Genomic DNA, 25,864 nt, shown 5'->3' on the forward strand with positions numbered 1-25,864 from the left:
TCTAAGAGTATGACCCGACACATCCCGATACATGTCGCATCCGCAAGTGTATTATTTATCCTGCTCAGTTATTCGCCGACCGCCCCTCCCAACTCCACCCACCCTCTATACATCATTCTTCATGACGACAAAAGGACTTTTAGAAAGTTGATTATATCGCGATAAAGATCTTACAATATTTCCATTTTTTTTTTCTTTTCTTTCATTTTTATCTTTTAAAGTGTTACTCCCTTTCTCATTCTTTCTAATGCAAACGAGATTCGTGATATAATTGTTGCATGTTCCTTGAAAGATTTTCCGCTAACGCATTACGAGAGATCGAGGCATCTGTGTATACTGGCATCGTTGGAAAAGCTTCGTCCTAATTTTACTTTAGACAGATCTTTACTGTGGGGAAAGAAAGCTCACGCATACCTTTAAACAGGATACTCTTTTTAATCAGCAACAGAAGGACGAAAATCTAAACGTACGAATGTTTGTCGAGTCGCTCTAGATGGTAATATTTCGTCTACGCGTGCGTATCAATACTCCTGCTTTATACACATATATTATATATGTATATAAAGGTAGTTTATAGGTATATCCGTGTACGTGGATCCGATGGACCACATTCGCCGCGTGTTATTGGCATAAATATCAGTTTGACTGGCGCTGTCACTTGTGCACTTAATGGCGCATTCGTGTACGCGTAGAAACACGCGTACTATCTGGTCGATACGATTCAACGAATAATTTCCCTATTTTTCTATCGGAAATGGAGCTTTTATAGGGAAATAGTGTTTTCTACGAAACGGAATTAGTCGGGTCTGGTGCAACACTCATTTGGAAAGTTTGCTTTGCCGTTGTGAGGCTTTCGAATAGGCTTTACTCAAATTACCAGATAAAACCGTTCGATTCTGTTATCGTTGTTGACGCGTGTAAAAGAGAGAGAGAGAGAGAGAGAGAGAGAGTTAATGAAAACTTATTTCGACTTTTCGCAGGGCGGTTTTCTCAGTGACGTCGCAGGAGGCTTCATGGGTCGCATCCTTGTCGATGTTGGGTGCATGGTGCGGGGCCATGATCGGTAATTGGATAATGAGAAAAGGCCGACGTTTAGCTCTACGAGTGACATCTTTACCATTGACTGCCGCATGGATTCTTACGGGAGTCGCACCTAGCGTGGAAGTCGTATATTTGACGAGTTTTATCGGTGGACTGTGCTGTTCCATTATCACCATGGTCGCCCAAGTAAGCGATCGATCGTTTGTCGATATTATACTTATTGTTAGCGAAACATGGTTAAAGAATGAAGGAAGGTTTGAGGTTTTTGTTTGTTCGTTATTAGGTATACATCTCGGAAATCTCGATGCCAGGCATCAGAGGGTGCCTGTCGGCGATGTTAAAGGTGCTGGGTCACGTTGGCGTCTTGCTCTCTTACATAGCTGGAACGTATTTGAACTGGCGACAGAGTGCTCTTCTAGTTGCCGTAGCACCGTCTATGCTCTTTTTGGGAACTCTCTTTATACCCGAAACACCGTCCTATCTCGTTTTGAATGGAAAGGACGAGGAAGCCGCGAGCAGCTTGCAATGGTTACGAGGCGAACAAGTGGACATAAGACACGAGCTACAGGTGCCTTTTCAAATCTTCTTTACATCGATTTACTTATATAGCCACCACAAAAGGGGATGATCTTTAAAAAGTTATTTTCCCTCCCGATTCGCCGTAAAATGGTTCTTCTACCCACGTACTCTATCTCATCGGAGCAGGTAGTTACGCGCGTAAAGATTTATAACCGCAGGGGGAAGATTTATATTTCGAGTCGCGTACTTTTCTCCGAGTCTTTTTTTCTCCTTTAGCAAATATAAATATTATTAAGCTGCTTTACGATTGCTCCTATAGGAAAAAAAGATTTATTACGTAGCTCGGTAAAACCGGGAGTGGGGGGGGCGGGGGGATGGGAATTTTAGAAATATTTTTTAATTTTAGAAATATATGTTTCTTAGGTGATCAAAACGAACATACTGGCCTCGAGAGCGAAGCAATATGGATTGACGTTAAGGAGCAGCATTCTGACGCCACGACTTTACAAGCCAATCGCCATAACTTGCGGACTCATGTTCTTCCAGAGATTCTCCGGAGCCAATGCGTTCAATTACTACGCCGTTATAATATTTCGTCAAACCTTGGGCGGAATGAATCCTCACGGGGCAACTATAGCGATCGGATTCGTCCAGTTATTGGCATCCTTGTTGTCGGGTTTCCTAATCGACGTCGTGGGTAGATTACCGCTCCTGATTGCCAGTACCGTTCTCATGTCGTTAGCGTTGGCTGGTTTTGGTAGTTACGCCTATTACGTGTCCCAAACGCAAAATCTCGGTTACTCGGATTCTGCGGTACCTACTGGCGAACACGACTGGATACCGTTGCTCTGTGTACTGGTCTTCACGACCGCCCTAGCCCTGGGCATATCGCCAATTTCCTGGCTATTGATTGGCGAACTTTTCCCATTGGAGTATCGCGGTATCGGTTCTAGCATCAGCACCAGCTTCAGTTACTTCTGCGCCTTCTGCGGCATCAAACTCTTTATGGATTTTCAGCAAGTGAGTCTTTGCCCCCGGTCTTTCTTAAGCCACAAGTCATTAACAATAACTCATATCATTATTTTCTTCTTTCTATTATCAGATATTCGGATTACACGGAGCGTTTTGGTTCTACGCGGGAATGGCGGTCTGCGGACTTTGTTTCGTGGTATATTGCGTGCCCGAAACGAAAGGGAAACAATTGGACGAAATGAATCCGGAGTACGCGCAGGCACGGTAGTATAAGGCCTCCTTGACGGGAGGTTTGTCGAATCTCGAGAAGGCAAATAAGCCTTTACCGAGCGGTGCTTATCCGAACGAGCACGATCCTCGAGAGATATACAGGCCCGATCAAGTTGGTATCTCTTCTTCGGCCGGGCCATCTACGGCTAACTCTGTTCGCGGGGAATTGGCCAGGCCTAGTCATCGTTCCTTGTCCGAGTATTGCGGCATCTTCGCCGAAAAGACCAACAGAATAGGCAAAAACGTCGGGAGTTTCATGCAATCTCGTGGATTTTTACCAGCATCCAGGCAAACAACAATCGCTAACAACAATCTTCTATCCTCGATTAGAATCAACGGGAACCTGAACAAGGTAGTTCACGAGACGAGGGATTCCACGAGAATCTACGAACAGGATCGATATTACCAAGGTATAACGACGGTTAGAAACGATCGCGTTCGTCGCACGTCAGACCGAAAAGACGAACCGAGCAGACCGAAAAGACGAAATTATCGGAGAGAATACGAGGATCCGAGGAGAAACGTAAACGGTGCTAAGCCGATCCTGAGAAATGGCGTCGGTTACGAGAGACCCGAAAGACTACCTTCTTACTGTTCCACTATTCCGAGACGTAGCAGGACCATTAATTTCAAGGATCAAGCTTATAACTCCCTGGAGGAGCTACGCGGATACCCGAAGAGTCTGCAGGATTTAACGGATTTCGAGGTCGAGGAGAGAATAGGAAATTCTAGCTCATTCCCGAAAACGAGAACGCGAAGAACAACTTGGAGGGAGGAGGACATCGGACCACCGGTCGACGACGTTTATCGTCAAAGGAGAATGCCAGAACCGGACGAGAGGGTGGATCCTTTCCTCGAAGACGATTATTTGAAATTTTGTAGAAATCTTGCGAGGATGGAAAGATATCCTCGGGGTGGCCATTACAAGCCGGGACAGGTGCACTACGAGAGAGAGTGTAGAACCTTTGGAAAGGACACATTAGCTTTTATTTATTACAAGACTTGTTATTTGTGATTTAAGAAAGAAACATCTGATCTAATATTTTATATTATTTTCCTATAGGATTACTTTCTATATTTTCGAAAGGAAAAATGACATTATATTATAGGTATTATAGGTATTATTTCTAAAGTGATTTGCGCTAGAACAAAAGGCAGAACTTCCATGCATCGTGCCTTTCTTGAGGAAAAAAAAAAAAGGAATAAAAAGAAAAGAAAAAACGCGACAATATTAACGCCGAGACGATGATACTCGAAAATCTCGTCTCACTTACTACGTGTATATAAATGATAGATAATTAGATCAATAATCGATTTTTTTTATTATAGTCTTTTTCTTCTTGTCAAAGGGAAACGACTGACGTACATATGTATGTATTATACATACGATTTGTAGGATTCGCATAAAATTCATATTTTTCTTTTCTCCAATCGGACGCGACTCGATTATTGTTAATATCGAAATCAAAATGAAGAAAAATCTTTCTATTTACAATCAATTTGTACCAGAAAAGAGATTTTAGCGTATTAGAATGAGACGCGATTCGCGTTGCCTGGCTTAATTAGATTAAAATATTAAGGACACAAAGGTGCAAAAAGGCAAGCGTCGTTGCTCGTCGAGATGCTCGGGTCTCATCCTAACGACTCGATTGTACGAGTCAATGACTAAATTACGACAATATCTTTAGATACGTCTGTATACACGCGCATACTTATTATCTTTCTTATATATACATATACACGTACATACCATATTATATATCGCATATCGAAGTATTGTACGTCACATATTATCTACGTATATAAAATACGCCCACGTACGTGTACAGATTTACGTATTTGCACGAGGCTGGTAAAAAGAAAAAAATGCTAAAGAAAATCTCTATCTACAATATAATATAATAAATATTATTATCATCGCCCGTTGCCAAATTCATTTGATCTCTAGGTTTACAATTGGAAATTGACTTGAAACTCAATTTTGAGTAAAGTTTTGACGGTATATATGTAGGTAACGAGCCACGTAAGCATATACGAGTTATCTCTTCAAAGTATAATTTTCATTCTATTATAAAGAAAAGGTGGGAGAGAAAGAGTAAACGTCGACGAAGCCTAACGTTTCATTTCTTCGAAAAGTTTACCTACGTTTATAGCTGCCATTTAATGATATCATATTTTTATAAGATTTTGTCAACTCTTGTGAATTAAGGATTCAAGGTGCAATGGTTACCTCGCTTAATCAGCGAGGCAAACGAGAGAATATGGTGGGTTTCTAAAAGAACAAAACAAATCTCGTGGGAATGATATCTGTATTTGATATTTTTATATAGTATGTAGAAAAAGAAGAATAAGAAGAGGAAATAAAAAAAAAAAAAAATGTTAGCTGTCGCGAAAATTCGACGAAAGAATTTACCTGTAGTACGACCGAGGCGACGCTCTTACGCAGAAAAATATCTGCGATCGTGATCAAAAGGCCTAGTCTTCGCGGAGAAAGATATTTTTTAGTTTGCATTGCGCGAGATAAGAAGATTAAGGGATTTTTATGCTCCTTATTATACTCGACTAACACGATAGAACATATCGTTGTTGTCTTTCACCTTGCGATCGTCAAATAGAACTTCCATAATCATTTCTATATCCTATAGTATGTATATCCAAGTATATGAGTCATATCCTCCTCTTGCCACATCCAAGATTCTAACGAAAATGGAAAAAAGTCCGTGAAGCGCGATTAACGATTCCGCGTATATCGAATAAATATGTCAAAATCACACATACACTAGACGGTGCTTTTCGTAGACAAAGCTAGAATCGATTTGATCTTGTTGAAGTCAGCTTTAAACGATGGTAACATTTCTTATAGAGAGTTGCCTCCGACTAATTGCAAAACCATTCGAATAGATCTTATTATAAATTTCGAACGATTTTGTGATAAATCGGACGTATCGCGCGTAATTCGGTGCAGGCACAGTGAACAACAGCAACAACTCGAAGCAAATACATATCACGGATTTATCGAAATAAATGTACCCTCGATCGAGAGAGAGATTTTTCCTACTGCCTTGGTCGAGCGGAAATACCAAAAAACAAAAACAAACAAAAATAATGATCTCTTTGGGCAAACATATCTTGTCGTTAAATTTGCAGGATGTTATAAGTCACTGTGTACTTAATAAGAAAACAAAGATAATAAAAAAAACTTATATTAATATCTTACGATGCTGAGAAGGGCTTGGACGTAGTATCGAATTATATATTTCTATCGTTTTAAGATATAATATATAGCGCAAGTGCAATGCTCGTTAAACGAGTGCATTGATATAGCTTAAGAGAATCGACTTTAGAGTTCTATATATACACCTGTACATAGAAAATTTTCGACTATCGGACTATCCCGTTATTTAGTATTCTCTCTCTTTGCGCCGAACGAATAATAATCCTTATTCTTGCCAAAGGCACAATTTGCAAACTTGTCAGAGGGTCTATTGAATATTCTAAAGCGAGTATTGTTGTCATCTCTCTCTCTCTCTCTCTCTCTTTCTCGCTTTCACAGCAACATATGTCGAGCCTACATGTGGATAAAAATAAATATATTATATATATATATATATCATCCATAAACATATATAATTAAACATAAAATGTATCTGCACTGTGCACTTTCGTGAATTGAAGGTTTGTTGTAATACTCTTTGCGGAAAGAAAAACGTCGTATTACCGCACGTATAGAGAGGATGTAAATTAGTCGACGAATACTATAGGCGTCTCGTTTTAATTCTCGCAGCCCCTTTCCTCTCCAACCTCAGCACCCTCATTTATTTCGCGTATTAATATGCGCGAATACATGAATACATAAATAAACACGATCACGCGTCATCGCGTCATCATAATATGTGCACGTCGGTAGACGTAACGACATTATTCAGTTGAAAGTCATTTGTTAGCATTAAAAAATCGCTTGAAAATGTACGCTATGGAATATAATCGATATAGTAGCCTATGACTGGATTATGGGATCGACAAAAAAATCATGACAATGACGAAAGATAAATAATATTTACGACTAGTTTCGCCTATCGAATATAATATTTATAATATTTTCATTAGCTCGAAAAAAAGCGAGCATTCGATATTCCTTACGAGTAGAAATTACTCGGTGACAATAAAACGACGATAGAGAAGCAGAGAAATAATCGACAATAAACGTTACAAATAAAAGAAAATAATCACGAGCGCTGGCCGTCGCGCGCGCGGATACATACATATACATTATATACTATGTTATTGTCAATGCGTTTAACGTGAACGTTTTGTAAAATGACTGGGTACTGTATAGAATTATTATCCATTCGAAAAGACATTGTAAAAAACACTGTTAATAAGTGTCGCTCAAACTATGAAATGTCCGATCATTATACAAAATGTCTAGAGGGCGAAGCTCAATGTATATTGACAAGTAAATTAAAAAATGTTTTTTTTATTAAGACAATAAATCCCTTAGTCGGTAATTATATTTGTTGGAGTAAGGTAAAGAACTGTGGTACTTACAAGGAGACCTTACTACGGTTGTGCCCTCACGGATTTTAACGAGCTTTGATATATTAGTAGTATACTAGTAGGGTGTTATCGTGGTAAATTATTTTATCAAAATGCGGTCTCCTTGTTAGAATTATAGAGCAAACACGACCGATTGCGATATGACAGTGACAAGGAGACCTCTATCAGAATAAAAGAATGTGTGGGAATGATAAGCAGATTACAAGCGATAAGATGAACATCAGGATGAAGATTAAAAAAATGTATAGGCAGAGTAAAGCGATGAAAGAATATCAACTATTAATTCAACACTCTGCCCAACGAACTGTGAGCATGATATAAAATGTTCGGACTATTTGTGAAATATCTGCTCATTATACAAAAAATTAGGCATTCTACACAGTGTGCGATCATTTGAAACAATGCTCACGTTAAACACATTGACCGTAACATATACATATACATATAAAGTATAAATATATAAATACATGCGTTTATATTATAAGCTGTTGAAGAAAAAAAAAACAAAGTGATAACCGAGGGGTGGTATTTTCCAAAAAAAACCAGAAAACATATATGAAATTTTACTTAAAAAAGGGTACACGCCTAGCTTCGCTTGCTAGATTTAATATTTTTGTAATGACGCCTAGATGTAGTTTGTTTATACCTTAATAGAATAAAAACGTGTTTAAACCTAAAAGAAAGGACAGAAATCGTCGTGTCCGTTTAGAAACGAAACGTGCGAGTCTCGAATGTGAGCAAAGCGAGTACGAGTGGTGAAAAGTTGCGCGCGTGTACGCACACACAGACACAAACCCACATACACACGTATAAAGACACATTCGACGGAAATAAGAATAAAAGCAGTGTGCGAACTTTAACTCCGATCATTGAATTAGAAGATGTCTCTAATCGTGCTTAGAATTTGTTGTCTTTCTTTTATTTGCTTTCCTTTATTACGGTTGTACGAAATACTTGTATTTCTTTCTAATCTCGTTGAAGTCTCGTTAGACTTTAGAGATAAAAGCCAGTACTATTAGTTATATTTATCGTAAGAAATATATTTGAATTGATTTTTGAGTTAAACGATCGTACGTAAGGAATAATATAGTAAGAGGTCAGATATTGCACAAAAAACAAACACGAATGATTGATCCTGTTGTGTAACGTAGGAGACACTTCTAAAATCGGTACGGCTGAAGGATATGCGTTTACGTTGCGTATAAATATGTATGTACTTAAGCAAGAATTCGGTTAGAAAGTTAGTTGGCGTTTCTACGAGCAAACATTCTCTGGAAGATTATTCAGAAAAATAAACGATAAAGTTGGATATAGGATCGCTAATGGCCTTTGGTGGAACCAACATATTACGTGTTTATATAGAGAAATCATATACACTTATTATAAATGCCAAAATAAGAAACGAGCATAACCGATAACGCATATTTATCTTATTTTTCCTTAACTATATTTTTCCTTCCTCGATATTTAAAGCAATTAAACATACGAGTTTCAGTGACAAAGGAATGATAAAATTTGTTAGAAATATTCCAAATTGTATCTTAATGTTTGTAAGATAACAAGAATGTTAAATACGCGAAAATATTTATTTCTCGTCATTTTTCTGTCAAAATATAAATTTATCTTTATGGTTAAGAGTTTCTGCTAATTATAGACATATTAGTTCACTTATCGCGTGTGTAGGACATATTCTTCAATCATTTATTGTTTTTCCTCTTTATCTATGACAAATAATATATTATGTAATATATACCGTTGACTGTTTAACTTAAGGGCAGCCATCTGTACGTTAAAATTTATACTATATTATCCGCTATTTTGGCGGGTGATTAATTGAATTCAAAAATTGAGGATATAAGGTAATAAATAGAGCTTACCCAATTGTGGTACCGACATGTAAGTTTCACAATCGACGAGAAATTGTCCAGATTGTACGGCTCCAAGAGCAACTATCCTTTTTGTCAAAAACTCTATTGTCTGCGGTCCCGTTCTGTTTTCCGTCATCGGAAATTGCTGCAGGCTGAGAATAGCAAACGAAAGATTAGCTACCATGCTTGCAATTGAAATTATATCGAACTTATTTCCTCGCGGTTAGAAACATACGAAATTACTCTACTAAATTAATCGTCTATTCAAATTCGAGAAAGATCGACATGTGTAATATATTATGAAGACATAACCTCTACGACATTAAACCTTAGGGAAAGGGATACAGCAAGTAATTAAAGAAATATACAAAAGAACAGATTGTATATCCAGTAAGATATGCATAAGTATAATTAACTTACACTGTCACACCCATGTTTGCACTTTTAATATTGTATCTTCCACATGAAAAAATACTACGAGGAAACAAAATGCACCGGTATAAACGTTCGGAAACATGAAAGCGCGCGACACATGAGGAAAAATGCGGTCTAGTACCGTAACTTCCAACAGATGGCAGGGAAACTTACATTCGGCATTTGTTCGGATGCAAATATTACCCGAGGGAATGCTAAGAAAAGCGAATTGGTTCAATATCTGTGTTCAAATTATATGTTTAATTCATTATTTATTTCATCAAGCGCGAAATTTATTTTTATTTCGTTTCGTTAACATATTAACTTTACTTATATTTATTATTGAATTTATACCTCTTTTAGCGGATAAGTGGGATAAAGTGATGAGAGTGAATTTGACGATGCGACCGAAAAATCGACACCACAAAGTTTTTGATATTAACGATGAGCGGGCAAAGCGATTTCAAATGTACGGCATGAATCTTCTTCTCTCGTCTTCTTCCTCTCTTTTTTTTCTCAAGCGGTCACCTATCCAAGTTGTAATCGTACTCAAAGCGTTGCTTGACTTAAATGATAGAGCAGGACCGCGCCATGTCCGTTGACGCATGAAGTCATTTGGTTATGTTTTCGAGATGCCTAAAACTAATGCAGAGATATGTAAAAAATATCGTTTTCTAAGGGAGAAGAATAAGGAAAACAAAACGCAAATTAATGCGGAACGTTGTAGGCTGCGAAAAAAATGTTTTGTTACGCTAAAGAAGTATAACTTCTTGCGTGCGTACATAAGTACACGCACCAGTTTTTTTCTAACGAGTTTGAGTTCAAAATCTAATGATAACAAACGAATTTGATTTTATCTACCGAACTGGAGGAAAATTTAACAATATGTCAACTCGAATGAACCCTATTGATTCGAAACGAATAAATTAGATTATTTAATGAGAGAAACGGTGATATTTTGTACCTTTGTTTAAACCAAAGAATACAGAAGTATATAAAAATTCCACAAGTCCCTTTTTTTTCTACCCAGTTTCAATTTTGTTAGAACCGGGAGCACCTGTAAGCGACAGTATACTCTTAACGCGATGACGGTATAAATACTATCAAAGATACAATATTCTACATGCTATCGCCCACTGGTGGTCCCGGTTATAACAAATGTACTTCTGTATTCTTTGATTTAAACGATCAAAACAAATATTGTTCGTATATTTTTTAAAATTTAGGTATAATTTAGATATACCAACTAATGGTTAGTTATTTAGCGTGTCTGCATAGATGGCATTAGTATCGCTATAAGGTCGCGAGCGTACCTGGAAAATGGCGATATCTGTTGCAACCGCGTTAAAGCATTTTTTACACTCGGTTCGTTTCGTCATCGATATTCGAGGACCATTCGAAAGTGTTCGTTCGAGGCTCGCTTTGTCCCGCGAAAGTGAAAATTCTCCAGGATCTTCGTGGCGGTGGATAACGAAACGGTTATTGAAAAATCAAAGTAAACGTATCGAAAATCAGGTAAGAGAACATTTCACAATCTACCTTATATACAACTGTACATACAACTGTACATACACAACTGGAAGTTGTGTTACGTCGATTACTCCTCTCCGTATTTGGGCATCGACGTTGAACGTGCATTCTATTTTGTAATACCTACCTGACATCAACCGAATCTTTTTCTTTCCCCTTTCTCTTTCATTTCGCTTTTATCCGAATTTTTGAAGAGATCGCCACGTATGTACTTTAATAGAAATTTTATGTATAATATATTTGCATGCGAGCTATCATTATTTCTGCACGAAGGTATGGTATATGAAAAAAAAGTAGGTATGTTTTCATACATTAAGGGAGAAGGAAAGAATAAACGGGCAAAGATCGTTTAGAGAAAAAGCATTTTAACATATCATATCGTGTATCTAGATTAAAGTTAAAATAATACAGAGTACATTTGTGTTAAAAATGACACATATATTTATATACTTTGAATATAAAATAATTTTGATCTAATATGTTTTTTTTTAGATAATCACATTGAATTCGAAGCCATTACTGGCTAATAACGTTAACAAAAAATGTATTTTAGTTGAAATAATTGAAAAATATTAGTAGAATATATTCGAGTGTTCGATATACCTTTTAATGATTGTTAATTAATTTAAGAAAATATATATTGTAGTTTAAAAGCACGGAATATAAGTTTGAATTTTATTTTTAGACTGGATTATTGTTAACTACGAAAGTCACTTAAAATTCTTTCATTGTTTATTATTGTTTATATGATTTTCTAAAGGAATAGTTTAATGCAATTGCATATTTTGTATGTTATGTATGTTTCGTATACGGTTTGTATATTTTTATGCATTTTCACTGGGCGATAATCGAAAAACGAATTTTAATTGACTTACTTTATTTTAAACACACGATACCAATAGTTTTAAATGACACTCTTATTCGTTTTCTGTGCAAACTTTACTCATGAATAAAATCTTGTGTAGGATGAGAGATAAATTGCAAATAATATTATATGTGGAAAATATTTTTAAGCAAATCCTTGGCGATAGAATAAAGACGAGTGATGCCCCGGTTGTACGGGGGCATCGTTATCATCGAGTGATACTTACATTAGTCAATAAACGTGTTTTATAACATAGGAGGTTAAATGATATCGCTGTTGAACGAACGTATAATACACGTTTGTAAAAAGACTGCGATGGAAACGGTAGATATAGAAAATGAAAAAAAATGGGTCATTGCGATACTCGCATATTTTTGTTCCTTTTTCTTTTTTTTTTTGTCGTTGTCGAAATGCATTACTTTTGCCGAGTTAAACGATCTGAGAGATCGTCGAACAGTGTTACCCTAACGACGGGAGTAATCCGAAAAAAGTTAGAAACGTTAGAAGATTAAGGTAGCGTTTTTTCGAGTTTTCAAGTTTTACTTTCTAAAAGCTTAAACACGCCTACGCGAGACCAAATGTAAAAGAGAATATAGTCGATAATCTTCTTGTTAATACCAAGCGAATGTTGTTGAAACTCGGGGAAAAAAATGTAGCGGATAATTGATACCACGCCTAGTGGTTCGCGACTTGGAATTCGTCTAGGGAAACGCCGCACACTATTGAAATCTCGTTTGTCGGCGGAGTTGAGATGGAATCGTTTAAAACCGGATTACGCGAGGCAATCCCGATTAATTTCAAATCAAAATTCAAATCGTTATAGATATTCGTATTGGGGGGGGAGGGGGAGGGGGATCGATAAAAGGATCGATTGTTGAGACATTCGTGCAGATATTTGTTTAATCATTTTCGTGAGAGTCGATAGGTAGCCCGAGAATTGTTCGTATTCTCGAACGCGACGAATCAAGATGAAAAATATCTATTATTCGAGTTAGTAACGTAGTAACGAGAGGAGGATCGAACGAAATACAAAAATAAGCGCCATATTCTACTACTCCTGGAGGTGGGAGACGCGCTTAGGCAGGAAACTATGACCGGATGTTGAAAGGCACGTGACTGACATGCAGAAAATGCTCCTCCCTTAAGCTTGCTAGCTCGCTAAATATTCCATCGATATTGGACAGTGGTAGGCAGGCAGACAAACGAGAATCGGAATGGCATCTCGAGTCCCTAGATATTGCTTATTTTCTCTAAAATACTTAATCATATTTTTCTTTAACGATAATAGAGCTTTTCCCATTGCAATAAACGGAATTTTATTATCTTTCCTTTAATTACTCCTTTATTCTACTATTTATTATTGACTTCTCAATGCTCTTACCCCACAATTAATTACTACGGAGACAATCAAACAATTATTTCCTTTCAAATGTAATAATTTGAAAGTAGTTGCTGTTAGAAATGAGCCGGTTAGTTTACGACGGACGTTTAATTGCATTCAATCGTTCTCGTCACCCACAAATATCAAATTATCTCTATATAAGACAGGAACGTTGAAGAAAGAGAAAAAATAGCTATCGCGTTTGACGTCACGTTCCGTTCATTTATAAATCTTCACGATCTTAAAGGAAGAGATCGACACTCGACTCGGAAATACATATGTAGGATATATAAAAGCCCCTTATATTGGCTTTGGTCAAATAAATGCACCGTGTAAGAAAATGTATAAACTAAGGAGGATTTCCTTTCATCTCAAACTTTATTTCATTAAATCGAGATTATTTGTCTTTCTATTTTCAGTATTTGCCAGTCTTCTTTGTGTAATATTAATAGAAGGTAGGAAAACCGCGTCTAACATTTATTATATCGCAGTTTTACACGATCATCATCCCGTATTTTCTTCCTGTAAATCAAATCGCTAGCGTTTTACGGCCTCGATATTCGTCGCGGTTGGATCTGTTCATGGAAGTCGAGGTTTATATCAGCTCGGTGGAATGTCATTGCAAGCTCGAATCAAATTCCAGGCGTAATGGAGAAACAGCAAGATGCCTGCCGTCTCCTTAGGGCATCCGTTCGCATTATTCGCAAGACTCGGAAAACGCGATCGTCTTCCTTCACTTACAATACACCCATTGTATTACGGATGTGTGCTAATGTAACGTAGGTTTCAATTGGTCTAATTGTTGTCGTAATAAGTGTTTCGAATCAATCACGAAAATATTTTCAAGCTGTGTTACAGAGTTCTTTTGTTAGCTTATCTTTGATAATTACTCTACGGATTGTTATCTTTTTTTGTATCTCGTCTTCGCTACGTATTTCCTCGATAGATGGATAGCCATATTAATTCCCTTTAATCTTCGAGGCCCATAGTAGTCATCGACGTTAGTTTTTCGATGCCGAAAGAGAGGGATAGACGGATAGAAAAAAAAGAGGTGCTAAGAAAAAGGGCGATGCATCAATGCCAAAGCTACTAGACATCTGGCTTAACCATAAACATTCCTGTCGAGTTAGTAGCCATCGGTACTCGCGCAACGACCCAACGAGAGTTGAAACGAGTTAAGACAAAGAAGGAAAAAAATCGGGAAAGATGGGAGAGGAAAAAAGTTGTGGGTGGGAGGAAGGAAGGGAAGAGATGGAGAGATAGTGAAAGACCGTTTGGGAAGACCGTTCTCGGGAAGACGAAAGGCACTTTACGGAGACGAGTGCGCTGCGGTCGTTGCTTGTTGAACCAATTCTCACCCAATGACGTCATCGTTCCACTGAACCCTGAACCGTCTTTAATGATTCAGCTAATATTTATAGAAACCATAAGTAATGGAGTTTGCGGCACTAGTTGCAAACACGCGGTTCCTGGATCTCTGAAAAGGATTAGAGTGAGAGAGAGAGAGAGAGAGAGAGAGAGAGAGAGAGAGAGAGAGGAAAAAGGTAAAAAAGGTAAAAATAAATAAAAGCATTTGGTCGAGGAGGAAAAACGTGTGAACGTGCTTCCGCGGTGATCATCGAGTAAACTTTATCGCGTTGCTCGTCATTGTGTAATTACACCTAACGAGCGCGAATGTCCACGGTAGGTGGACTCTACTCTGGTATAGAACCGAGTAGGTATAGATATATCCTTCGTTGTTCGCGTTATACTCTCGCTCTCCTACAACATCAACGAATTTTTCCTGAAAAAGAGACTGGGCGCGGGTTTTATTATCGACTTTAAACTGATCGAGCATCCTGCCGTAAAAAGCATAAAACGAATGAATCGAACGATTTCCGGTTATTGTCCTCTGCCGAGAGCTATTTCCACTGGTTCGATATTACACATTTCTCTCCTTCCTCTCTAGAAATTCGATTATTATCTTTAGTTCGAAATATCGTTGTCTCGTTTTATCGGTTGATATCAAGAAGACAACTGACTAGGAGACTTATCCATCTATCTACGATTTATCAGTATCACTTTTAACAAAAGCCCCATCACCATTACGCATCTTTGTCGCAGCAACACGTGTGGGGATTAAAAAAAGTTACAAAATATTCTCGTAAGAAGGAATGTCAATGACTGGAAGCTATCCATGTCGTTGAAGAAAAAGAAATTTAGCAAAGTACTTACTTTTTCGATATCAGAAAATCGACGAATATCTATTTATACACCTGTGTGTCAAAAGGTTGAACATGTACTATGCATTAAAAAAAGTTGAAATATTCTACCAAAGCAAACGAGTACAGATTTTTACATCATACTCGATGTTTCTCCGAGAAATTTCGATTACCCGTCGAAAATCGAAAAATACCGTATATATATTCGTGCATATAGGTTTTCCATGCTGGATGAAAAAGAAAAAAGAAAAATCAAACGAATAGGGGCTCAAAAGTTTCGCGTTTCTAGATTACTCAACGAGACAAGGTAAAAAGCAAAAACTTCTTTGCTTGATAGAATTTTCTTTTCTCTCTCTCCCTCTCTCTCTCTCTCTCTCTCTCTCTCTCTCTCTCTTTCTTTCTCTGTCTCTCTCTCTCTCTCCTATCTTTCCAATCGTTCGTTTGTGTTTCTACGTCGACGTTCTCGTCCAACTTTTCGCCGAGCGTCTCTCTATAAAAGCGTTTCTATAAAAGACGTGTTTGCCTTGTAGAATAAAAGCGCGATTCCTAACCGTTCCGCCCGTTAACAAGAATTAACGCACATTTGCCACTCCGGAGAAGGGAGACAGTCTCGTTACATCTACCAGCGAGCGTACTCAATGTACACGGTGATCCAAAATAAATGTCTATCTTCCCAACGACTGCCGTATTCTCGATTTACCAGAGTATGTACGATTAATTTGCTTTAGTCTTGTTTTTTTGATCACGTTTACCGCATTTTATAGTAGATTTTTTGTTGCTAATATTTATTCTGCTACGTTCAACTATGTACCTCTATTAGGAAGAAAAACGTGGAAATAAGTTACTATTTTGCCTTATAACTTTGAATTACCGCAACTACGATATACCTAGTCGAGAATAACTCGATTCTCGCGAAAAAGGATGAAAGAAGGTGTATCTACAACGTAAGATTGTAACGATATCTTGGAAAAAATTGATTTCCCGAGAAGGATCTCTCCTGATAGCATTAATTTAATAATATAAGAATCCGATCGCGAGATTTTCGACGATGCCAGATCTTTCCTCTGTATCCCTACACGAAGAGTAAAGATATTTTTCTGTTTTCTTTCAAGATCACCGTGTATATAAAAACGTAGGATGTGCAGTACATGCTCTCGTCCGACCGACTCTCGGTTTCTTTGCTTTACGAACGAACATATGTATTATAATAGAAATACACAAACGCGGGCGTGTATTGTAAGAGGTAAGGCGTTTCCTTTTAGAAAGATGGATGAAACGTAACTCTGATTATCTTCATTATTACTCGCGGACAAACAAACACGGTGGTTTTACATACATACGTCGGTGTTAAATCGTATAATTCGAGATCGCAAAAGAAGATGATAAAAGAGAGAAAGAGAATAAGGAGGAGACTGCTTGTTGAGAAGGAAGAAGAAGAGGAGTTCGAGGGAAAGATAAAACTGGCAGGGTGCATGCAATGCACAAAGCTACCGAATGAATGCGCGAGAATCCAAAGGGAAGTGCGGCGGATGCGGCGATCCTTAGTATTCCGTGCGACAGACGCAAACGTTTAAGAATCTCACCGAGGTAAACGAGAGAGAGAGAGAGAGAGAGCAACCCAGAGATGGAAGATTTCGAACTTTCCACGACACGAAGCGAGACCAAATGAAACTTTCCAAGTAGAAATCACAAAAATTTTCCTATTTCTACAAAATAATCTTCAACCATCGTTCATTCGCCAAAGGGAAGATTATCAATGGAAACATCTTATGAATGCTAAGTCCAATCCGAATCCGATCGTGAATGAGAATTCTTTTCATTATATACAGGTAACGCTTCTATAACACGGCATTTTAGGAAGCTATTTACCGTGTTATAGGAGGGTTATCAGTACTTTAATATCGAGCCACGGCAATTGGATTTTGTTTTTCATCACTTTTTTTAATATCCTTCTTTCCTCCCACTTTCTTTCTATACGAATATTTTTCGCGGTAAGTATTGATTTCATTTGGTTTTTTGCCCATGTCGAGTATCCTATCTCTAAGTGATTAAATAATTAACATGCGCGAGTCGCGGTTGAATATGCCCTAAAAGATGTTTTTTAAAGATTCAGGCTATTGGAAGGGAGAAATGGAGAGAGTAGGGAGGGATGGTTGGAACGTGTTTTATGCAGTCAAACTGGGTCACTTGGAGAATCAAGTAAATAAGGAGAGTAAAAACCTTGGAAGAATTATTATCGAACGGTAGGGAAAGAAAAAAATCAGTGTTGCCATATAATATTCAATCAATTTTCGAAAAGTGAAATTCTTTCGAAATGCGAAAGTCCTCGGGATCACTAGATCCCGACTAGATTCAAATTTTCTTCTTCGTCTTTCAGTTGCCATCGTTTCACGTTATTTGCATTAACGTTTGATGTTTTATTAGCTCTTGCATCTAACAAGGAGACCTAAGTAGTAGTGTGCTCGCTTCTCATGCTGATACGATCCTGTATCTGGGAAGTAGTTTTTAATAATTTTTTTCTATTTGTTTTTAAATTGTTTTTTCATATTCAAAATGTAAATTATTTTGATCGGCATATAGATTTATATAATCAGTCTATATCATTTATGAAACATTGTCTAAATTATCTGTAACTATTTTTATTTTTACGTGACGTCTTTTATAAGTTCTGTATTAATAGGTTTATCCCGTAAAATAAAATAATCGACGAGTTTCCGTGACAAATAAACGACAGTCGTCGTCCCATCGTCCGTTATTTTCTTTTAAAACTCCCTTCTATATGTACAAGGATTTACGCGAAGCTATTTCCAGACAAATAACAAAAACTTCTTTGAAATGCAAAAATAACCGGAGATGTGAAAAAGGTGTTGCACGCGAAATCGGAGGGAATGAAAATTCGTAGTTTTCGGATTTCCAATTTTCCATGGATCAGAGAGTAGTAGCCGTGTCCTATGCAATCTATATCCGCTTGGTGGTCGCGAGTGATATCGGAGGAGCTTTAACCATATTTCTCTTCCCTTTCCCACAGAGTCTCTCAACTTGAAGCTTAACATCAAGTTTTTCCTCTTTCGTTATCTACTTTAATAAAGCACGACAGGGGGAGGGGATGGTTGCTACTATTAATTCGAGATATATTTTAAACGATTTCCGATAAAAATAGTCGCCCCCAGGTGCTTTTCCGTTCGTGTTATCTTTTTTTTCGACGACGACAAGCCTGAATAGAATGGAGAAGCATTAGTTGTTAGAGACCAACCCGGAAATTCCGCGTCGCGTTTCGTCTCGACGCGTTTCAATATACGCGTGTATCACAAATAATGTCTACTCGTGTCTCTATGTGCCAGTGACTTTCAACTTTTAAATTGTCATCCATGTAACGCTTTGCTTTCGGCATAGATTATTTCTAACAGTCTGCGATAATCTCGTCATAATTCTCTTATTTTTACTCTGATTATAGTACAAGAGTCAATTTTAGACTGTTGCTTAATTTTCTTAATAAATGTTATTTATTTGCAGCTTCAGGGATTTTAAATAGATTTTAAATAGATAGTCGATACGTTGAATCTTTCGTTTCTAATAAAAACTCAAAATAAATCCTCGAATGTTATTTCAAAGAAAATTGAAATAAACGAGAGCGAGGAAAGCTCGATGCTTGCGGTTTGAAGGAACTTCCTAGGGAAATAATTGAGCGTGTGCACCACTGACTGCTTACCCCGGGCAAATAGGTATGCAGTTATTCTGAGACTGCCGGGGTGAATGGCCACCTTCTCGTCTTCGTCGTCTTACAGCTTTTCCGAGTGTTCGCAAAAGCTTTAATCGAATATCATCCGATGGCTAAGATAGCATGAATATTATTTAGCGATGACACAACGACGACGCCTTATTCTTTCATTTCGTTTGTTCACGCGTATAATAATATACAGATAGAATATTTGAAATAATTTCTGTCTACATTTACCGAAGGGTTGACACTAGTTAAAGATTTAAACATTTCAAAGAACGAAGTCATTCATTTTATCGCGTGAAGATAAGAATTTGGAAACAAGCACCTAGCGTTTAATTCGTCAGCGATAGCGTTCAAGTTTGACTACCGATGATGGTTTATTATCGTTTAAGAAAATATATCACGCTTTTCCTTTCCAAAGCTATCGTAATTTATTATTCGAGAGATAGATAGACGAGGGACCATAATCGAGTCACGATTCCAAAGCTGTGATTCCATCGTCGATCGAAATATCGGACAATATAATAGGTTTGTTTGATCAACGATACCCACTTCATATAATATTAGTTAAACAATAGCCGTTTCTCCTCGATACTATCGATTCTGCCTAACCACGAAATTAGTGCTAATGACACGATAACGATTCGTTAAATCTCGCGTATTATTGTTCGCATAATACTTTGGAATGGCAGAATTATATTATAAAATAATTCGTGATAACGATGCTTCGGTTGCGAACGACGAAACGAGAATATCCGGTGGTAAGTGATTCGACGAATCGTTCATATCGTTATCAAACGAATGAAACTTTTAATTATGAAGAATATCATTTAATCGCGCGCGTTAAGTGCAATACCTATGAACATTTATTTGCACATTCGCGCAACCTCAATGTGTTATATATATTTTCGTAACATCAATAAATTCTGTTCCCTACTCGTCGAAAGATTGGATTGACTTTAACTCCTTCAAAGTCCACTCTTGATAGAAACATCTATAGAAATAGAAACTCTCGACCGTTTTTTATCTCGAAAATCCAGTCGATCGGTTGCATCGCGACGTCAACGATTCTCCTATTGGGATAAACCATTCGATCGAATGGAATGGAAAACATTTTCTATTATATCTCCTATTTATTGTTACCTATCTCTCTCTCTCTCTCTCTCTCTCTCTCTCTCTCTCTCTCTCTCTCTCTCTCTCTCTTTATATATATATCTTCTCTAAATATAACAGATTTCAAATCAAATAGCAAAGTATTTCTTCGTTTACCTATTTTCTTGATTTTCTTGGAAGAAAACGCGTATATTGCTATAACTTATAGCAGTCCGTTAGTTTCTCCGTTCGGTTTTCGAGTGTTGCGAGTGGCACACGGTTGGATTGTGGTGATATTTTTAGCGAGGTTTGCTTCCTAGCGTTAGCAAATGGCAATGGAAGCTACAGAAGCAGAAGCAGGAACGGCAGGGTCAATTGCACGAGTCAACTTGCCCTGCTGCTACGTTGGCCACCCAACGAATTACGACTTTACAGTATTTTTCTTTTTAACAATTGTACCTATACCCCCATGTAAGAATAAAAAAAGAAAAAATCATCATTACTTTATACAATAATTGAATTATCATCGTCACAGTTCGGGGTGCGTCCAAGGAATATGAAATAATATTAACCCTTTTTGTTTTTTCTTTATTTTGATTTCTTAAAGTCACATGCCTTCTCGATTATCAAGTGCTATTTCAACGGATTAGAAAAAAAACGAGGACATTTATCTCGTATGTTATATTGGATTACATCTCGGGATCTAACAAGACCGCTCTCAAGTGGCAGGACGTTCTAAGAATGCCAGCGAGATTTATGCCGAGTTCGAATGTAGGAAAGTATACAGAAAGAAATATCAGTGACATGTGATGATAAGAGTCTTATCGCGACGAGAAATTTCTTTTTTTTTTCTTCTCTAACTGTACATCTTCGAATGTGAAAAGGAAAAAAAAGAGATGATTATTTGGAACGTAGCTATATATAAGTACGTATATTAAAGACTACTACTTATAGATTAATTGAATATTTTGACAAAGAGAAATCCTATCGCAGCAGCCGATACTTTTTTTTTTGTCGTTGTTTCAAAAAGTAGTACCTAACGAAGACTTTATATCAGACTTTAATATCAGCTAGCTCGTTTTATAGGAGTCTCTTATTTAGGAGAGGAACTAAATTGATTGAGCAGAGTGGGCTGCCTTTTCTCTCGATGAGGCATCTTCGAGGCGTCTTCGAGGCGTCTTCGAGGCGTCTTCGAGGCGTCTTCGAGGCGTCTTCGAGGCGTCTCAAAGACGCCTAACCTACGCGGATCCAATTATTCGAACGTTACCGCCTCTTCTCGGTGAATATACTTTCATGGTTTCACACTTTTTCCAAATTATTTTTAGACGTGCCAAAATTAATCGTTCGATTTGTTTTCCATATTTTTTTTTTTTTTACAAGGGGAAGTTAACGGGACAATAAATTTTTTTCTTTTTTTCTTTTTCTTTCTTTTTTTTTTCAATTCTACACGGTTGTAGGGGTCAATGAGGATCGTATACCGTGCGAGCAGTAACACATCCAACTCTCTTATTTCCAAGAAAACGAAGGGACAAGTTTCGCATGCATTTTTATATACCAGTTACTTTCACGTTAAATGGAAATATAAATATTTTACAGTTTAATTAAAAGAACAAGAAATTGTGTAGAGAAAATATACACGGGTGGATTGATAAATTTGGATTCTCCCATAAGGAGAGAACTTTTAGTTTTGAACCTAGCATGGTGTGGAAAATGATAAAGCTCAAGACTTTTCAACCCAACCGTTTGTATTTTTTTTCCATAACTTCCTCTTTTTTTTTAATTATACTGCAAAAAACTTATTAGTGGTATATAAAAATGCATTTTGAAATGTCTCTTTTCGTTTTCTTTGGAGCGGTTAGATATTGGAGGGTCTTACTGTTTGCACGATCTATGATCTTAATAAACTCCTACAACTTTGAAAGAAAATCGGTGTCCTGTCAATTTGATTCTTCCTTTATTAGCATCGGATAGAAACTGAGAGAACGTTTGAACGATCGAGTCAAAAGTATTCCGTATATTTTATTGAATCGTATCCATATATGAGCTCGTAGAAAGGGAGAATATTTCTCAGGAGTAAAAAAATATGTTAAGAAAGATAATGATCGTCTGCGATCTCGTTGTAACGACGGGAATAAGCGTGAATAAGGGAGAATAGGCGCGAGAATAGGCGCGAGAATAGGCGCGAGAATAGGCGAGAAATAATATAGTCCGGGAAAGAGATGAAAAAGCTGCTGCGGAAGAAGGCAAGAGAGAGATGAGGGGAGGGTAGGAGGTAAACTGCAATTAACTGCAACAGCTCGAAATGCTCTACTACGAGACGTTGAACTCGGACGATCGTCCGTAGATTGTCTTTGTGATTAAAGAAAAGTGGGTTAATGTTGTGTGTTTGGATTATGTTCATGCTTGGGATACGCGCATCCGTAATAGCGTTGACATCCTGCTCTCTTCGAGCAACCATTACGGGGGAACAATGGTATACACGCCTAAACGGAATACCTATATAATCAAATATACGTGTACGCGCGTACGTGGACTCTTTTTAACATTTCTTCTCTTCTCCTTCTTTATTTTTGTTTTGTTTTTTCCTCCCTCGCGACACGTCGCTTCGACAGAAGGAACAATCGGAACTAGGCGCAGCCTCTTTTAATTACACATTGGATAAGGAGTGCCTTTTTTCGCCCTGATACTTGACCTAATGTGTATATCCGGAGAACAACGCGTCCGTCCGCGTTCTTTTTTCGCTGAAGTTTGTCTAACATATTAGACAATCGAAAAGTATATGGTAGATAACGTTTGACCACATACCGAGAGAAGAATAAGAGTTAATAACCCTTTTTACTTAGAAGACAAAAAGTCAAGAAAATACGTGACGATATTGCGTGCTTTTGTTCATTTAACCCGTTTAATTCCCATTTTGCGCGGCGAAGCCACGATGGCGAATCGCATTTCGCCATCTTTATTCTCATTAGCGTTAACAGAAGTTTCTAACATATAAGATGAATAAAGAAATTTTCTATAGAAGGCCTAATGAATTTATTTTATGTTCTTGTTATCAGGGCCGTACGTATACATGTGCATAATATCGTTTCGCGAGTAAAACTTTGTTTCGTTTCGTTCGTTCGTTCGGTATCTCCAACCGAGCTCGGACGTATTTCGATATAAATAACTCGAAGAGGGTCGTGAGTCCGTTCACGTACTTACGCGGAACGCACACGCGCATAGGTTGGCCCTGGACCAAGATTAGTCATCCGAGACGCGAATCTTGCGCGTCCTCGAGTAGTAAGTAAGCACTTACGTGCGCCTAGTTGCCAAGGAATCCCTCTACTATCCTCGAATCTTTGGATTTCGAATTTAAGGTATCGATATAAAGGCCTCCTTCGAGATTCCTGCCAAGATCTTATCGAAGATGGTTTACCTTTAAAACTATTCGAAACCTCGAATTGAAGAATAAACGGTGTATTTGGTTCTACAAAATGTTCGTCGTACCGTAGCATTCAAATCCGTAAATATAAATGGTGGGCTTTTCTGATATTCGCTAAATTTACGAATGCACCTGCGCGTATTATAAGAGACCAAACTTAAGTAGGCGTTGAATCGGTCGATATTTCATCAATATCAACTCTCTCTCTCTTTCTTCCTCTCGTTTAATGACTTTCGTACTATAGATCTATCTCCTTTCTTTCACGCTTTCTCGTTATGTCGTTTTCCCATAGTCGAAAAGGAGTCGTTGCCATAGTCGAAAAGGAGCCACTCAAACGTAGACGACAAGTGTCTTGTTCTCTGTTTTAACAGGCCAGGCACCACACGCGTAACGAGTTGCATTATGTTTTCTTTTTATCCTCTCTTGTCATGCTTTGAATTTTTGATATCGACCATACACGCACAAAAGATATAATAAATTTGTCAAGAAAGGGAATTATATCCGATTCGTATCTCTTTTATTTCCTCGTCGATACACAGTTAGTTAGGTCGGGGAGATCGTTGAGTAGAGTTAAATAAAAGCCGAATATAAAAAGATACTTTAAAATTAGGTCGACTCGTCCAAACCAGCCTCAAGAAGAGCCTATTTCCCTTTGACGCATTCAATAACTCGAATACACCTGTTTCTACTGATATCTCGTTCTACTTTCACCCGGTGTGTGCATAATACAACCCGTCGCGATCGGTTTGCAATTTTATTCCTTCCACCTTTCGCGATTCACATTCATTTCCGATCGATAGATTTCATTTATTGTTAATAAGAATCCATTGTTACGATGGACGTATAACAATATAATAAATGTATTTATATTTGTCGTTATTAAGGACTAGCAGGAAATATCTTATAGTAGTATTATCCTAATTGAATAATCGATCGACACGCAAAGGGAGGGGTGTCTGTAAAATCAATCGACTACAATTATTTTCGCGTTTCCACCTACGCATCTTCCATCATCATTTTATGTCCGTCTTGCGACTCGAAAGGTGGTCAGGAAATTGTTAGAAATTGAATCGTTACTTTTGTAATTGTTGAAATAATATATACGTTCAATCCTGAAAGAATTTCGGTAAACTCCGATAAAAGAATGTTTGGAACTCGCGCGCAAAGGGTTGGATAATGAATTTTTCTTTCTCGCATGGTCGAATATTGTCAAATTCTCGGAAAAAATTATCCCAGTGTATACGCCGAAGGGAAACTTTTGTTTTCTCCGCAATATTATAATGGATGGTAGTTGGTAGTAAGGTAGGAAGGTAGATAATTAAATTTTTTTCCCCGAGAAAAAAAACTCATTCGCGATGCCAAGGGAAGAAGAAGACGGGTGGGGGGACGGAAGGGGGACAGAAGCATCTTTCCTAATTCCTTGCTCGAGTAAACGTCCCTTTCGAACAATTTAACCGATCGTTTTGTCTTTCTCTTTTTTTATTTGTTTCCCCATTCTTTAACCTCGTAACGTTTAAGAATTCGTTTGGTAGAAAATCGTAAAGACAACGTAATAGAAGAACCAGTAAAGTAAGAAAGATAGTAAGTTTTGTGCAGGCGCATTCGGTGCAACATCCGAGTTTCGTTCATCCTGAAAATATCATTTTCTTTTTAAATTATTTTTCTTTTTTTCAAAGTGCACTACTCTTCCTTTGTGAAATCGTAAAGAACTGTGATGCATGCCGTATCTTTCTACTACTTTCTCTGCATCGACCAGTTTTACCCTCGGAAAATGACTTCAAATCGTTTGTTCTTCAAACGAGGACGAGAAATTCATCGAAGAGGTGACGAAGTCGTAGGAAGTTTGCTTAAAAAAAGACAAATTTGTTAAAGTATTATACCGAAGACGTATGATGTAGTATCTACTGCAATACTCGTCTTCATTCGTGTTGTTGCTCCATATTTCTTTCATTGTTTTCTTTAAACGATCGAGCGAGCTTGCATAAAGAAAAAAAAGATTCCGGGATAAAAGG

The 25,864-nt window shown here is 37.6% G+C and overlaps 3 protein-coding genes across 4 annotated transcripts in view; 2 read left to right on the forward strand and 1 right to left on the reverse strand.

Moving 5' to 3' along the window:
• The window catches only part of LOC106791599 (facilitated trehalose transporter Tret1-2 homolog), a 62,032-nt gene extending 53,249 nt beyond the window's left edge, over nucleotides 1-8,783 (forward strand). The window contains exons 5-8 of the mRNA XM_014757341.1: nucleotides 981-1,227; nucleotides 1,325-1,609; nucleotides 1,984-2,580; nucleotides 2,663-8,783. Coding sequence (XP_014612827.1) covers nucleotides 981-1,227; nucleotides 1,325-1,609; nucleotides 1,984-2,580; nucleotides 2,663-2,800 — 1,267 coding nt within the window. The 3' untranslated portion in view covers nucleotides 2,801-8,783. The remainder of the gene's footprint in view (nucleotides 1-980; nucleotides 1,228-1,324; nucleotides 1,610-1,983; nucleotides 2,581-2,662) is intronic.
• LOC106791600 (mediator of RNA polymerase II transcription subunit 20) overlaps nucleotides 1-10,570 on the reverse strand; it is a 73,010-nt gene extending 62,440 nt beyond the window's left edge. Inside the window, exons 1-3 of one of the 2 annotated variants that reach the window (XM_014757343.1) lie at nucleotides 9,996-10,570; nucleotides 9,648-9,856; nucleotides 9,237-9,379 (exon numbers count right to left, since the gene is read on the reverse strand). In XM_014757343.1, coding sequence (XP_014612829.1) covers nucleotides 9,237-9,379; nucleotides 9,648-9,661 — 157 coding nt within the window. In that variant the 5' untranslated portion in view covers nucleotides 9,662-9,856; nucleotides 9,996-10,570. Of the gene's footprint in view, nucleotides 1-9,236; nucleotides 9,380-9,647 lie in introns of both variants that reach the window. The other variant, XM_014757342.1, reaches the window with a different exon arrangement.
• Nucleotides 10,571-10,958: 388 nt separating this feature from the next.
• LOC106791598 (dystroglycan-like) overlaps nucleotides 10,959-25,864 on the forward strand; it is a 49,806-nt gene continuing 34,900 nt past the window's right edge. The window contains exon 1 of the mRNA XM_014757337.1: nucleotides 10,959-11,156. The gene's annotated coding sequence lies outside the window, so the exon portion shown is untranslated. The remainder of the gene's footprint in view (nucleotides 11,157-25,864) is intronic.

This window comes from Polistes canadensis, unplaced genomic scaffold (assembly GCF_001313835.1).
Source record: "Polistes canadensis isolate GaletaPanama2010 unplaced genomic scaffold, ASM131383v1 scaffold_324, whole genome shotgun sequence".
NCBI classification, from domain to species: Eukaryota; Metazoa; Arthropoda; class Insecta; order Hymenoptera; family Vespidae; genus Polistes; species Polistes canadensis.